The sequence below is a fragment of the Vitis vinifera genome, chromosome 15, assembly GCF_030704535.1.
Source record: "Vitis vinifera cultivar Pinot Noir 40024 chromosome 15, ASM3070453v1".
In the NCBI taxonomy this organism is placed as follows: domain Eukaryota; kingdom Viridiplantae; phylum Streptophyta; class Magnoliopsida; order Vitales; family Vitaceae; genus Vitis; species Vitis vinifera.
In genome coordinates this window covers 16,170,860-16,188,183 of record NC_081819.1, presented here as the reverse complement: position 1 = coordinate 16,188,183, position 17,324 = coordinate 16,170,860, and the positions used below count along the sequence as shown (strand labels likewise).

General features: G+C 33.4%; 2 protein-coding genes across 2 annotated transcripts; one reads left to right on the top strand and one right to left on the bottom strand.

Annotated features, from left to right (window-relative positions):
* Positions 1-2,204: 2,204 nt before the first annotated feature.
* On the top strand, positions 2,205-4,749 carry LOC100254691 (uncharacterized). The gene is made up of 4 exons (XM_002276737.4): positions 2,205-2,854; positions 3,167-3,284; positions 3,692-3,785; positions 4,186-4,749. The coding sequence occupies exons 1-4, from the start codon at positions 2,529-2,531 to the stop codon at positions 4,449-4,451; spliced, it is 804 nt and encodes a 267-aa protein (XP_002276773.1). The 5' UTR covers positions 2,205-2,528; the 3' UTR covers positions 4,452-4,749.
* A 184-nt stretch (positions 4,750-4,933) lies between these two features.
* LOC100265039 (nuclear pore complex protein NUP62) lies at positions 4,934-14,976 on the bottom strand. Its single transcript, XM_010663050.3, has 9 exons — positions 13,237-14,976; positions 12,608-12,698; positions 12,047-12,125; positions 11,542-11,664; positions 10,997-11,074; positions 9,052-9,155; positions 6,719-6,806; positions 6,534-6,632; positions 4,934-5,518 (listed from the first exon to the last, which is right to left on the bottom strand). The coding sequence occupies exons 1-9, from the start codon at positions 14,906-14,908 to the stop codon at positions 5,426-5,428; spliced, it is 2,427 nt and encodes an 808-aa protein (XP_010661352.1). The 5' UTR covers positions 14,909-14,976; the 3' UTR covers positions 4,934-5,425.
* Positions 14,977-17,324: the final 2,348 nt, after the last annotated feature.

The following is a 17,324-nucleotide window of genomic DNA, read 5'->3' as shown; positions in this document are numbered from 1 at the left end:
TATATATATATATATATATATATATATATATATATATATATATATATATATATATATATATATATATATAAGTTTTTGTTGAGAATTTTATGAATTTTGATCAATTTCAATTTTTTTCTCAAAATTTTCATCCATATTTCGGGATATTTTTGTGTTTTTGAGTTCTGCAAGACAACTTCAATATGATATTATTATTATTTCTTTTGTCATTTTTAAGAGTTTTTTTTCTATAAATTCTATGAGTTTTGATTAATTTTTCATCATCTCAAAATATCTATCCATATTTTGATATTTTCCATATATCCATATGTATTCATACAATCCAATTACCAATATCCGTTAAAACCAATATTCTTATCCTTGATTTTAATTAAAAAAATTATTTTATTTTCAATTTCTTTTTAAAGAATCAAGGTGTTGATTCTATTTATTGTTATTTATCTAATTGAATTATCAAATCCTAGGTTATATGAAAATGAAAATCCAAAAAGTGATAACAACTCATATATAAATATAACTTTTTTTAAAGTTTACATTTTAAAAAAAAAACAAAATTTAAAAGTATTACTATCCTAAATTTGAAAAATAATTTATATATAAAATATAAAATAAGTACCCCATTTATATATATATGGGATCTCAGCCGTTCATCTGTGGAGCTTTCAGATTCGATTCGGCCTAATTTGAGGCCCAAATGAGGTGGGTGTTTCTTTTGGGCTAGGTCTAAAATTCCACGGCCCATTATTTTGTTGAACATGGTTCTCAAAGCAAAGCTTTAATACTAACTTTAAGATGGGTAAATGAAAGATTTTATTTCATTATTAGGGTATTTTACTTAGTTGACAATTTTATTCATTTCTTATGCAATTTACTTTTTTGGGTCTTATCCGATTAAAGGTAGACTTCATCAAATTTGGATTCGAGTTATTTGAAATGGTAAAATTTAAGGTAATTATATATTTATGGTTGGTAAAACTTTTGAAATGACTATTACATGAAGTTAGAAATATAATATTTTTCTGTTTCTTAATTTAATTTCTACTATATGTTTAATTTGAAAAATTATTTTTAATAAGTTTTAAAATAATGTTTATCTCTAAATTTGTGTTTGATTCTAACAAGAATTTTTGGAATATTTTTTACTAAGTTTTAAATTTGTAATTTTCTTTAAATTGATATTTTTTCTAGATCTTTAAAATATTTTAAAATTAAGAAACTCTTCATAATTCTAAAAAGGGTTTTATAAATATAAATATAGATATTTTATTTTAAAATGCGACTTTTATGAGCCTAAGAGAGTAATCATTCATAAAAAACTTGAACTGTATACTCTTTTATCATATTTAGTAGATTATTTAATGATCGAGAGACTACTCGTGGTTGTTTACACCTAGTAGGTTGCTAGGTATTTTTTTCACGTTATATTTTATGTTTAATTATGTGATTAATTTTATTTATATTTGCATAATATTTTTGTTGTCTCTAAAGAATTAATATAAAATGACAAACTTAAAATAGGTAATAAAATACTAATTTGGGGTTTAGCTCAAAGACTTCCTATTCAATCACCTTCTACCTAGTTCCATTATATTAAGACAATACATCAAGTTTCTTTCACCCTTACTAGTAAATGTGGTGGTCATTCACCACTCTTTATAAAATACTTACGAATGTCTACTATATTAAAAAATATATATATATCTTTCATTAAAATCTTACTAATGAAAAATCCTAAGAAAAATCTAGTGAGTGTGTTAGAACTGTCTCATTAAAAACTTTATTAGTGGAATCTAGTATATATATATATATATATCTTACTAAAACCTTGTTAATAAAAAACTTTATGGAAAATATCCAGCGAAGAAAAAATATACAATATTCTTAATTTGTTAGGATTGCTTCATTATAAACCTCACTAATAAAATCTAATGGAATAATATTTGGACGTAAAAACAAATAATAGAATACACTAACATCATTTATGAATATATTATTATAAATGCTTTATAGGATTTTTCATTCACTTTCTCTAAGGTTTTGATTAAATATACTTAACCCCCAATTGGTTTGAAATTTCATCAAATACCCTCCTATCATTCTTATTTCTAATTTTCTCTCATCTTATTTTTCGCTCAAAATAAAGGAAGTATTCTATAAAAATTCAAATATATAAGGGTTAGATTAATTCTAAAAGCTTTCATTTACTTTTGGAATGAAAGGAAAATATATCCTTAGCAAGAAAAGTCCCTTCTATACTCTTCTATAACAGTAAATCGCGTATGTTGAGAATAAAAAAAATGAAAGAGGAAAAAATCTAACTATTTATCTGTAGGGAATCCTTCATGAAAGTGGATTGAGGAGGAGAGGGGCAGAGGAGCCATAGCCAACCAGTTATTCATCAAATCCCCTTTTGTTCTAGTTTCAATTAAAAAAAAAATAATCATCACTTAGTTTTGATGCACAAGAAGAACTGCAATTTAACAAAGAATCATTGAGTAGATTGGGAAAAAGAAAACCTGAAAAAAGAAATGGGTGGAGGAGCCATGATAAGAACAGTTACAGCTGCTGTTGGAGCAGCACCCTCCACCCCCAGACGCACCACCACCACCACCTCCAACAATCTTCCCACCCTCCCATCATCATCATCATCCAATTCTAGGTTTCTAGCCTCAGGTAATTTCACTGCGCCCTTCAGGCGACACTGTGCTAACCGTTTGTGCCATGGTGGAGTATGCAGATGTGAGTATGTAGGTGGAAGACAAGGTGAAAGAGCAAATGAGTCTTTCATTAATCGTGTTTTTGGGCCAACCCCATCTCGATTTGAAGTCGAAAATGCCATTGCTGCGCTTCAGAGGTGGATGAAAATCTTCACTTCTGTTTATTTATTTATTTTTTTTGTTTTTGCCTGTTCATTTGCAGATTTCTTTAGTAATTTATGACGCCCATGAATTAATTCCCTTACCAATATTAGTTTTTCCCTTCCCAATTGACATATTGAGGTTTGCTGGACTGAAAATTTTTCTTGCTCTTGAATCTTTCACAAATTCAACTGTGCATGCCAATAAATTTTTGTGCTTTCACTTGTTGGGCCTTTCACCTTCTGTTGATGGTTTATTTCCCAATACTTCAGAGATGAGTGTATCTGATGAAATTGCATCTTACCCAGTGTTTTGCACGGGATTTCTTCATCTGGGTCAGAGTCAGATAAAAGAATAATGGAAACTCAGAGATATGGCAGAATTTATGAGGCTTTCGGCTTGCTTCAAACTGACCCATCTGTTCAGGTGCCTTTCAATACTTTAGAAGGGTTTATTGGTGGATTGTATTTGACTTTGAATTTGCTTGAGGTTTTCTTCTTAAACTGGATGATAGTAACATGTGTGGGAAAATGACTCAGAATTTGCTCGAGTTTATGAGGTATTGACTAAAGTTATTGAACTGGAATTCCTCAACAAAGCATTGTTCTGAAAACAGAAAATAGCCAATTTTTTTTTCTTTTCAGGCATGGATTTGTTTGTGGAAATGATGATGTTTGCTCTGTTTCTTTCACTCTTAAAAATCTCTTGAAATCTTATATGCAGACACAGGGAATTAGGTTGTGAATGTTAAGGTTAGGTGTGTTTGTGAAGTTTGCTTCTAAAGAAAGCACCTTTTGCATTTATGTTTCTTATGGAAACTACTTTGCATGTAGAGAATGGTGATGTCTCTGTCATCGGATAAAGCTGTTTGGGATGCTATATTGAACAACAAGATGGTGAGGAAGCTCCAGGAGCCACTCTGTACAGGTTTGGATTGAGCCAAATGGATCTTTCTTTCATTGTTTATGCTCACATTTGATTTGCATTAGATTCAAGCCTTCCAAAACAAAACCGATTGTGTGTACTTTGTTGCTAAGTATTTTTGCCCATACACTTCAATCATGGAGAGAAGATAGAGTGCACAGAACAGGGTGTTGGGGGTGATGAGAAACAGGAGAACATGGGAATGGTGTCATTAAGTAGTTTAACGTCTGTTTGGGAGTGATTTTGGTAAAAGAATTTTTAGCAGTAGTGTTTCTCATTCTTCATTCTGCATACTACTATCGGTTTTGGAGAAGAAACTAGACAGAAAAGCAGAGTATTACTTTACCTTCTATTCATTTCTACTACTTGTTTCATATAACTATTATTGATTTGATCCATGCAGCTGAAGAGGAAAGTTCACAGAGCTCCAGTGAGGAACCGGACTTGGCCACATACATCTTGAGGTGGATTTTGGAGATCACCAAGGCAAAAATCATGGAACTGGTAGAGAAATTTCAGTCACTTGTGAATGAGGTGCTTCGGTCTTCTGAGAGGGAAGGATCCACCACAGAAACCACTGATCAGTTGGATGAAAAAATCATGTCATCCACTTTCCTTGCCATAGTAATCCTCTTGATCGTGGTCGTAGCTCGTGCCCAAAGCGCCTGATTCTTATTGAGCACTAGGATGGAAAGCCCGTCTGTTTGGGATATGGAAATCTACCACAAGTTGGTGCTGATCACTTTCGAGCTTGATTTGGCTTTGACGCAAAGCCTGTATAAATAGCTTTCTTTTATGAATACTTGAACAATTTGAAGGCCACTGGTAGTTATTATAGGATTCCTTTGTCTGTATAAGTTTTTCTTTTTAACACCATGTGGATTGAACCTATTGAAGGATTTGCATGCCAAGAGCCAAATGAAGTTGGTGCGTCCAGGTTTATTTCCTGGAAGCTATGTTTCTCATATATTCTGAACTACTGCTAAATGGCTCTTGCCAAACACGGTAAGAACCTGTTCTCCATTAGGGATTCTAGAAATTTTCCGGGATTGTTTGAAACTGTATGAATTCCCAATTACCAAAATCTTATTCAAGAAACATACACATGATATCAACATGAGAATTAGACAAGAAATCGTATGGGACTGGGATGATTGGTTAACTGCATTCCTTCCTTTCATTTCAATGCAAGGAAACCTTTCCCACTTTCAACAAACTTAACAACTTCAATTTTCAGAATGTTCCATTACTCTGTAAAGGGTTTTAAGAAAATAAAGCGAGAACTATGCAAGAGCTGCAAAAGATTTGTTAAGAGTTACAAGTTACGACTGTGTCCAATAACACTCTGTTGCCTAATAACATGGAAAATTATTCGAATTCAACTCCTTCGCCTCTGAATCCTGGGAAGCTTTTGTTCACAGATGGCTAAATCACCAGAGGTCCAGAACTACATCATCCTCATTCAGAACTTCCAAAAAAGTTGCTGGAAAAAGGAACTCCATTCTCACCAAAGAAACAAGAAGCATTGCTGTGCATCCAAGATGAATCTCTAGCCAAAATTTTAAAAGAAACAACCATGTGAAATGAGCCCTTCTTCTTTGCACTTGTTAACTCTACTTGGTAGAAACCAACTTTAAGAAAGATTAACTCATCCAGAATTTTGGACCCATTGATCCATGCTCTGAAGTAGAACCTTGACTGGCAAGCTTCTGAATGCGCGAGTTAAATTCTTGAGCCTGACAAGAATTAATGTTAGTGATCTAGCAATGGAAATGGAAGTAGTGTAAAAAAAAACCTTTCCTTCTATAGGAACATTTATGGAACTTACAATTATTAAATCCCCCATAGAAAATGTTTAGATCTGCAGAAGCATTTTGACTTTCTTGGGGAAAATTACACTTATCCCTCCTATAAAAAAGTTTAAACCTACTTCCCAAACGTTACGGCAAAACATATAGTTCCCATGAGTTTTTTGAAATTACACTCCCCAATCCTAAAGTTAACCAATACTTCTTCTGCCCTTCATTGGTTGACCATGAAGTTGAGGAATCCTGGATTTTAACGCTTCTTCCCAATTTGACAAGTTGAATGAGGTAATAAATAAACAAGACTTGTATCAACATTTTACTTGGCCAGATTTGCAGGAAACTTAAGGGAATGCATTGATAAAGACAGTACATCAGCGGTTTATGTAGTATTAGAAACCCCGGGAAATTCTCTTTAATTGCCATCAACCCTTGGGGGAGGAAATACAATTTGTCTCTTTTTCAGGATAGACACAAGTGAAACATGGGTGGTTCTGGAAGCCTTTGCTGGCTTAAATTTTGAGAACACAAATGTCAATAACATTTCAAAGCAGATTTGTGCATGTTTATGTACAGTAAATTTACATTTTTTTTTCATTGATAGAATAAATTTGCAATCATATAACTTTTAAGAACACCGTATATGCTAAGGAAATTCTCAGAAAAACTACGAAAATTTTCACCATAATAAAATGTGCAAACTAGGAAATGAGACCCAAAACATATTCTATTATTTTGTAATCTAAATACCACAGCAGCAATTTAGAACATGTTTTAGATGTTACATATGGCACCAAAAAGGTAGTGTTGTATAACCACGAAAATTACTTAAAACTGAAAGCCTACAATTATTTTTCTTTTACTTTTGTTGTACACTAATGAAACTATATAGCACATAGTCCTTCTAAGTGAAACATTGATGATGGAACTCGTAAATGATACTTACCTTTTCATCAATCCACATTAGAGAGCTTAGTTGATTGTTTAAAATTCGTACAATGACATCTAATGGAGTCATCCCATCCATCACATCAAGTTCTCCACCCTATATGAAAAAGAAAAACAGTCAAAAGTATTGTCCGTGAAAGAAGCTTCTGGAAAGAAGTGGATCATTGAACTAAAGATCCTTACCTGATTGGTATTTAGTGTTTGAATAATTGATTTTATCTGTTCCGTCATTTGTTCCATTTCCCTCTCTATAAATTCAGCCTGCTCATACCTGGAATGACATCCAAGGAAAGAAAAACATTCTAATAGATGCATAAACATAGAAAAAAAATGATATGGCAAAATATGATATCCTGTTTCATGCAAAATTTTCTTACATAAGAAAAAGCACAAGAGTCTATGCACACACACTGTACATGAAGAGAGAAAAAAAAATCAAGATCTAATAGACAAAGCAAAAGCATAAAAAATGAACTACACTATTACAAATCCATCCCACTCCAAAGAGAATTTTTGTTTTAAGTGCAAAATGCTTCAACTTTGAAGTGGACTTTCAAATCTTCAAAAATTTTATAACCGCCATCGAGTCCAAAACATTGTAGGCTGCACCACCTTCTGAGCTCTCATACTCCCTGCCCAGACTTAATATGCCACCTTGCCACCAAATCATGAGATGTATGAGGCATAACCACCAAACTCCAAAAAAGAGAACAAATTCAAAAGCACTGAATCTACTCTAAAATGTAGAAAGAAGTGGTTGATGAGCTCTACTGCTGCTTTCCACACCTACGTGGGAACATCCAGTTCCTATTGGTCAAGTAGTTAGCCATCAAAGATTTGTTCCTCACCATTGAACTAATACAAAAAGTTACCTTAAAAGAAATTATTGAATCCCACACCTAAAGCCTCCCACTTCAAGATTAACTAAACCTTTAAAAAACAAAAAACAATCATTTTGAGCTTCTATACTAGACTGGTCTTGAAGACTCCTATCTGGCTTCAATGGGTATAGCTTTCCACAAAAGGATATAACATCAACAAACTCTGATGAAAGCTTCCTTTTACCATGATTTTGGGTGGTAATGTTGGTGAGTTGAGTTGAGTTCAATCTGGTGGTGGTCGTGTGAAGGGTGTAACAGCAGTGACTGAAATAATTAGTTTCCAGTTAGCTAAGAAAGGAAAAGGCAAGGCTTTGGATTGGTTACTGATGACAGGTCCATATGATGTAAGCCAGGAAACTGAAGATGGTAGATCTGATTGTTTGATGCAAATCCTCTAGTCCATAGGGGAGGAAATGGTAACTACATTAGGGATGGGGATGACTAATGATGGAGTTTCCTTGGAAGCCAAGAGGTGCACCACAATAGAAAGTGATGAGGCTGCCCACCATAAACAAAATTGAAAGAATAAAATAGTATAGATTAGATCAATCCATATCTCCATGAGAAATGAATATTACAGACAATTTTGGACAAATCAATGAACCCAACATAGAATCAAATAAAGATCCCTACCCTGCCTCCCACCCAATACCCTAAATGCTTAAATTATTAGGTAATGGACCAACAATGTATTTCAAACTGAATTAAGTCCTAACGCCCCACTTGACAAGCAACCTCCTTTGGGCTTGCAAGTGGGCTTAATAAGAGGGGAACCAGTGAGACTGAACTTATGACCTAGAAACAAGGCAAGCTACCACTTGACCTCAAAAGTTAAGTTTTTTGTAATAGACCAATAATGGATTTCGAACTAACTTGGGTTAAAGCTCTCACAAGCCTAAGCTTTAAGACTTTAATGAAATACTATGGTCATGATTTGATGTATTTACACTTAAGGTACTCCATAATCTTATCAGGGGAATTATGCACTACCTTCAAAAGCAGGTTGCCTCATCGAATAGTCAACAAATATAAACTTTTCCAACACAAAGTATATAGAAGGAAGCTCCCATTCCATGGGTGTATTCACAAAGCTTAAGAACATGTGGTCCTGTACTCCAAAGAACCATGGACTTCCCAGTCAGCTTCCAATTCCAAAACCTACTTAAGAAATATTTAGTTATTTATGACACTATTATCTTTAAATGTTAAATACTGAATAACAAATTAAACAAATGAAAGCAAACATTTTCAAGGATTTATTTCATATGAGTCTCTGCACAATCAGAAGCTCAACATTTTCATAATCTGAACCTTTTTTTTGATAGGCAAATAATCTGAACCATTTGTTATCAATCACTTATATCCCAAGGAATCTCCACTGCTACACACATGTTCAACAATTTTTATGCACAAACTTCTGCCCAAACCCCAAATATCAACAACAATCAGTAAGACTGTGATAGATTTTGAAATATTTAATGCACATATAACCCAAGCATGGGGCATACCATGTTACATGACAGCAAAGTAATAAGAAAACAAGAACATATGCAATAGGAGAACGAAAGGAACAAAGGATGAACCACATGATTCCATCTGACAAAGTAAAATGCAACTAGTACAATGAGTACTCACATTGCATCTCTTGTGGATGCAGCCTCATCATCAAGGAGCAATCCACGCTCATCCTTGTAAATACGCTCAGCTTCTTCTTCTATACTTAGCAAAGCCTTATCAACCTAATGGTCAGAACAAGGAACAAGAAAAAGGAATTTCATCATCCTGATCCTGATATTTATAAATAGTAAGTCATGCACACACACACAAACAAAATATTAATTAGTGATAGCCAATAACCATTTGTTCGATGAACCTCTACAGCTAATTGAGTATGCTTTCTCAAGGGGTCACAGGATTTTGGACAGAACTCTCTAAAATGCAGGATTTGCATAAAAATTTTAAGATTTCAATTTATTTAAAAAGTTGTAAGTTTCATTTTATTATAAAATTTTTTTTAGTTTAATCACAAATACTGTAGGATAATCAAATAAAATTCAAAGTTACAATCAAATATTATTTTAGTGCTATGTCTATATTTCTAGGATCCCTCAAGTTTCACTTTAAACCAAGCAGATAATAGGAATAAAATCATTGGAGAAATTTCACCAGCATCTCCACCTTTGGTTTTCTCTCCATATATCAATCCCAACCCCGACCCTAGTATACATGCATACATACATATATATACATATATATAATTATCAGAAACAATCAATTTGTCCTTTCTTCTTCAAGTAAAGTCCCCAAGCTCTTTTAACACGGTTGTCTACTACCATAGACCCAAATTTCCTAATGTCTGGCCTCTCCCACATCTAGTCATTCCAGGTTGAAATATCCCCTTCAAGAACTTTGATTGTGATGCAATACAACCAAGTCTATAATCTGAATGCCGCCTTCCTAGTGATGGGATCATCAGTCTAGGAATATGGATAAATAATGAACAGAGCTTACAAAGAGCTAACGTTGAAATTCTTAAACAAAACTGCCCCTCCTAATGCTCCTAACAAACACAGTATATCCATAGAATCGAGGATCATTTACCTTCCTGATAGAAGCCTGCAACACAACATCACATTTTTTGTTCCTCTTGTCACAGCTGCTATACTCCATAAACTTAACTTCACAACAAGCATGACCCACAAGTAACATGTCCTTTAATACCAAAGGAGACCTCTAATTTTTAAAATCTATATTACAACAGCAACCACTGTAAAACATGTCTTCATTTCAAGTCACAAACTCAAACATCAGCTGCTTTTTCTCCATCAACATGGATGGAGACTTCTCATCAAAAAGGACCATCATGTTTACACTTTCCATCCAGAAAAATTAAAACACTCCAGTGTTCACAACACTAGAGATTCCTATAAAAAAATTCTGTGTTTTAAGAGCTCAACTGAAAATCTTCTAAACTTATAAAATTCATTAAATTTACTTGAACAGTTCAAATGTTCAAGGATAAAATTAAGGCCTGCTAAAATTCTTTAAGTCACACTCATTGATTAACCATAATCCATTAGTATAATTTAGCAATCTTTTTGAAGTTGGGAAATAAAAAGTTCCGTGTTTAAAAATGGACTAAATATTCAACCGAACAAGAAGACAATGCCTTTTGAGTTTTGACAACAAATGGCAATCAATCAAGGAGCAACAACACATCCACAGATTATAAACAGCTACATGAAATGTTAGGATGAATCAAGGTACCTGCATAAATAAGATTTAGAATGCCTGCATGGAAAAAACCTACAAGTAGCTCCAACAGTTGAAATGGTTTTGTGCAACAACTATAAAAGGGGAGATAAGGCAGAAAATTACATGCTTAGTATAGTCTAGAAAAAGAGCTTCAGGTGTAGTAGAAAAGACACTTTCTCTTGTAGATGATGATTCTTCCAACAAATACAATACATGATAATAAGCAATACAAATATCCATGAGATTAAACATCCTATCATTTATTTCTTTTTCTTACAATAATTTCACCATTAGAAAACAGACTCAAGACTCTTTACTTGAATACCTCTTGCTGATGGGTCTCAATTAACTCAAGTTGTCTCTCCAATTGAGCTTGGGTCTCAACCACTTTCGCCACTTCAATCTGTTATGCAATTTACAAATTCAAAATTTAGTGCAATGACCAAAGAATGCAAGTGGCAATAGTCATAAACTACACCATACAAATAAGTCAAAAACATTACTACATGGTTGATCTGATCGTATTAGCAAATCCAGAAAAACAAGGACATGAAAAGATATCAATCTAAGACTTAAATCATGCTTTGATATTATTAAGGTGTGTAATACTATTATGCAGTATGAGATAGTATCATTTTGTTTAAAATGTCGATTCCATGAGTGAAAATAAATTCAACATACCAAAATCCATAAGAAGGCCAAATAAATATATAGAATGGAATCACATTATCTTTCTACATCCTATTTTTTATCTTCTTCATTCATTTTACATTCCTATGAACAGTGCTGCATCTCCTATTCCCCTCTGTCCTTTTCATGAGAATAAATTGACTTCTCATAAGAAATGTTAATTACATCTAAAATAATCACCTCAAGTCTCAGAAGAACATCACGATTCTGCAAAATCTTCTTGTCCCACTCAGCTATTGCAGTAGCCTGTTTTCTAAATTTTCCAGTGCGTTCCTGTAGCTCAGTGTTCCACTCCTTGATGATCTTTCAATAAAATAGAACAAACATAAGAGCTCAAAAAGAATAGGAGAGAAACTGGAGGAAAGGCATTAAAGAATAAAATTAAAAGAAAGTAACAACAAAGAGAAACCAACAATCAAGGGAAAAAACAATAAAAATAAACTGAAAAGTGATTTTGTAATATAGTCGTGTGTCCAAATACAACAAGGTAAACCAGTGAAACCTGAAAGAAATGCTCAAAGATTTGGATAAATATGCAGTATGTCATATTTAAAGCACATATTATGCCCAGACTCATTTTCTTTCTCTAAGGGCACAATTTCTGCTCTGGGATTTCATTTGTTTGCATATATAAAGAATAAAAATAAGCACTACTTTATAGAAGAAAATCCATATTGTGAGGTACCTCTTCAACAGTTTTCCCAGTGATCTCGGATGGCATTTTCGGAGCAGGTGCTACAGCTGTTGTGACAGTTGAGTTTGTCCTACAGACAAATAAGGGGAAAACAGAGAGAGACAGCGAGAAAAAGAGAGGATGACTCAGATCCATAGTATGTTACTGAAAGTTTTTGACATGGAATAAATGATATATTTTTTGATAAGTTACCAAATTTAAATATTAACTTGCAGTTTATATAATCGATACACTAGGCAACCTTTGAGAAAATAAACAGCAGTAAAGTATTACAATATTTCAATATCATTTCTAATCAATGATTTTTCAGAAACAAAAAATCTAGTAAAACCTAACATAAAGGATATAACAAGATATTCCCATAAAAATGTTGAGGAAAAAAATGTTTGAATTAGTTGATGAGTGTTACTGACAAAAACACATTAGAATTAATTTTGCTAAAAGTATCAGCAGAGTCAGCAACAAAATTTTATAACTTTTCTAAAAAATAAAAAATAAAAAATTGCTCAAATACCAGAAGAAAGCCAAGCCACCAAGAAAGAGGGTACTGACCCACTACTAGAAGCTACAACCAGGGATGATGATGTCTGAACAGCAGTAGTACTGGAACTTGTTACAGCTACAGCAGTGGAAGGAGGAACACCTACAAAAGGATTTACATGATCACACAAACAGCTGCTACTTTATCTGGGCACATTAGCATTTCAGGAATTAAATGCAGAGAACAAAATTCCATCTCTTGCATTCCATTTTACTTATAATATATATATATCCTGTTCAACCTCACTTCGTCTTTTTTGCCTAAAGAAACCTAGAGAAACACAACAAATTTGCTGCGAAATTTGGTGATTTTTTTTTCTTTCTTTTCCACAATTTCTGTCAGTGATGAAGCCAAAGTACTAATTTTCCTTGGCAGGCAATAAGCACGTTCGTTTCATTTGCCACATGTTTCAATGTAATGATTAAGAACAAGTATTCTGCAAATCCGAACACTCTAAACTTAAACTTTCCTCCAAACCCACAAATAAATTACAAATTCTTGCTATCCAATATAAAACCAATTTAGCTAATAGCTATCAAGCCATGAACAAGCCCTTTCAGAGATACCCACAATTATATTTAATACTTCAGCTGCAGTTGATTATGAATATATTAAAAACACAGAAGACAAGCAAACTCACCAAAAAGTGGAGAAGCAGTTGTGGTTTGTGCTTGTGAAGATGAAGCAGGGGCTGATGATTTAGTCGGCAACGAAAAACTCGGAAAAGAACTAGTAGTCCCCGAGGAAGCACCTGCGCTTGTAACACCAAAACCAGGAAAAGAACCTGCCGCTGTCGAGGAACTAGTTGTGCTTGCTGCTGCTATGGTTGAAGGAATAGCTGAAGATGAAGAACCCACCCCAAAAGCAGGCAATGCTGGAGTTGTTGCCTGAGTTGATGATGAAGAACTCACACCAAAAGCAGGTGAAGCAACAGTTGAAGCTGAAGAACTCACCCCAAAGACAGAAAACGCCGAGGTGGAAGCTGCAGAAGCAGCTGGGGTTGTGGCGGCGGCCGGAGTCGAAGAACTAGTAGTAGTAGTCACTGTCGAAAATAATGAAGGTGATGACATTCCAAACCCAAAAGGAGCAGGCTTCGCCGGTGTTGCAGCAGAAGCCGAGGATGCTGGGGCGGCACTAGTGGTGGTAGAAGCTGCATTTCCGAGACTAAAAGAGGCCTGAAAATCCGAAGAGGATGGTGTTCCAAATGAGAAACCCGCAGAACTTGTGGTAGAGGATGTCAAAGAGGATGCGGATGATACAGAAGTAGTCGTAGAACTCGTAGTCCCCTTCAAAAACGAAAATGCAGGTGCTGGAGAGCTCGAATTGGAAGCTGAACTGGAAGAAAAAAAATTGGGGACAGAAGGAGCAGTTGAAGCCGAAGTAGAAGACGAAGAAGAAGGTCCAAAGGGAGGTGCAGGAGAAGAAGCCCCAAACAACGGAGACGAAAAGGCAGGGGTAGCAGCAGAAACCGAAGCCGAAGAAGCCCCAAACAATGGACTAGCAGTAGCAGTAGAAACCGAAGCTGAAGAAGCCCCAAACAATGGATTAGCAGTAGCAGTAGACACCAAAGCTGAAGAAGCCCCAAACAAGGCACTAGCGGTAGAAGCCGAAGCCGAAGATGCCCCAAACAAGGTGTTAGCAGTGGAAGGAGTTGTAGTAGAAGAAATCACAGCCGAAGAAGAGGAAGAAGACCCAAAAGGGGCTGAAGTAGAAAATGCAGGGGAAGGACTCGATGAGACCGAAGGCGCCCCGAACAATGTCGAACCGGTGGATGAGAGCGAAGCCGCCCCAAAAAGTGACGAACCAGTGGATGAGATCGAAGACGCCCCAAACAGGGTCGACCCAGAACTCGGTGCCAATGATGCCGCTGGAGCGGATCCGAACCCGAAGCCGAACGTACCTTGGGCGGAAGAAGCGAATGATCCTACCCCACCGAAAGGGGAAGAGGAGGACGAAGATGAACCAAAGGCGGAGAATTGGGAAGAAAATGAAGAAGAGGAGGAGCTAGGGTTTGAAGAAGTGGAAGAAGATTGAAATGGGGAAGAACTCAGTGAGAATTCAGTGGATGGTGACACAGAAGGGAACAGAGAGGACGCAGCAGAAGGGGTTGATCCGAAAGAGAATGGAGATGGAGAAGACGAAGAAGAAGGGTTTGAGAAGGGGAAAATTGAGGAAGAAGAAGAGGAAGAAATTCCAGAGAAGAGAGGCGATGAAGAAGCTGAAGCAGAAGGAAATGAAGGAAACAAAGAGGTTGATGATGATGATGAAGAAGAAGGAGGGGCAGAGCTAGTGGGGAGGTTGAAGCCTGACATTGTCGCTCGCTCCTCTCCCTCTGCGAGCCTGGCGTTTGAAATGAGGGTTTTTGGGGGGTTTACCCCATTTGTTTCTTTCCCTTTCTTATATTATTTTTATTTTTATTTTTTTTAAGTATAAAAGAAATAATAAATCTGATGACATTTGTATAATTTATTGAGTTTTTTTTTACCAAAATAACATATTTTAAAAAAAAATCAGAAACTTAATTTTAAAATAATGCTCAATTTAGTGCATTCCGATCACATAGGCATCCATGTAAAAAAAACCATAGTTGATGAGTATTTTAAAATAAATTTAAAATCGTAATTACCAAAATATTTTTTTTAATTGTTTGTTTGTAATACATTGTTTATTTTTTTATTATAAACAAATTATTATATATTAAAATAAAATATGATAAATTTTAATTTTAAATTGAACTTGTATACATATGATATTATATATAATAATTAATAAATATAATAATTTGTTTTATTTGTTTTCTTCAAATATAATTTCATAGTTTATTTGTTTTAAATAAATATAATTTATTATATTTAAATATAATTAACTAATTATAATTTATATTTAAAATAATATCAATTATTTTAATAAAATAAAAAAATATTTTTATATCAAATTAAAAATATCAATATAAAATAAATTATTGATATTTTATTTTATTTTATTTCATATATTATTATTTTTAAATAATCACATAAGTTTATTAACCAATATAAAATAAAAATAATATGATAAATTTATTTATTTTTAAAATAAAGTTAACTACTAATTTTATATATAAAAAAAAAGTTTTAACTCAAAATCAATTTATTTATTTTGAAATAAAGTTAAATATTTCAAGGAAAACAACATGGTTATATATTTATATAAATTTTAAATCAAAACCGTATTTGATGATTACAACTTTAAAATTAAATTCAAATTTAAAATCGTAATTAGTGATTATGATTTTAAATTTTTTTTAAGTGGTCAAAATTGTAGTCATCCATTATAGATACAGCGTGGATGCAATCAAGTTTAATTTGTAAATATTTTTTTTAAATGGGTTATTTTTGGTCAAACAAGCAACATTACAAAAAAATTTAACAGCTTCCTAAAATAAAATAAAATTTTTCATTAACTTCCCCAATTATCTCCACATATTTTGTCTTTTAAAATTAAAATAACGTTTCGATTTTATTCTTCTAAGTTCAATTAATATCTCCAATAAACATAACTCCCATTTGCTCTTTCTTTTCCCTTTTTTTTTTTTTTGGTTATTTTAAATTTTAATAATCTAATATTCTAAATTAAAATAATTACATTTTTCTCCTTCATTAGAACCACAATCCATGACTACATTTTTTAGCTTTTGATTTATTTTGAAAAGACATAGAATAAGAGGTTTTTCCCACAGAAGTACTTGATGATTTAAGAATGTCAAGTCCATTTTGGAATCACCGTAGCTTCGTAATTAGGCAATATATTAGCGTCAAAGCATTAGATCAAGAGCGAAACCTTTAGAAGGGTTTAAGAATCATTTAGTCACAAGATACCTTTACATAAACATGCATTGATCCATGTTTATGCATGTTGGTGGAGAATGAGACCATTTTCAAAAAGCATATGGTGAGGTTGTTAGGATTTGAATCAAATGATTTATTTTTTATTTTTAGGAAAATCAATATTTAATTATTTATAGAGTTTGTGTTTCTATAAATTATCTTTTTAAGTTTGACTACGGTTAGAAAATTATTGTTTTAGGGTTAACACATATGACTATATAACTATGTGGTTTTATATTAGATTGAAAGAAAGAGAATTATTTATAAAAAAAAGGTGAGAAAAGGGCGAAGAAAGATAGGTAAATGATGTATTGGATTTTGGGTAGAAAAAGGTTGAGAGAGTTTGAAGTATATCGTCTTAAAGGTTATAATAAATTTGATCTTCCTTTCCCATGGACGCAAATAATTACACTGAACCACGTAAATAGTTTGTCTTCTCTATTTTACTTTATTTTTCCTTGTTGCATTTGAGTGTTGTGATTTTTCTTAATCAGTGATATCAAAGTTTTTGCATACTCAATAAATGGTATCAGAGTTGTGGTATGAAGATCATGAGAAAATTACTTTGAAGTTAACGTTAGAGATAAAATATAATATTGGGAATTTTGGTATGAAAAATAATTTTAGTATCTAATAGAGTACTATTAAAGATGTTTTAGTGCAACAAGAACTTCTTAGAGTATTACAAAACAAAAAAACCAAAGAGGATGACAAATGAAGAATTGGAAGAATTAGAAGTAAGAGCTATGGTCATAGTCCTTTAGATGATATGTCATTTGGATCACTCAAGAGTACACATTGTTTCAATCATATGAGATATCACGATACTTCTATTGAGAATACCTGTTTCCACCAACCCTCATCA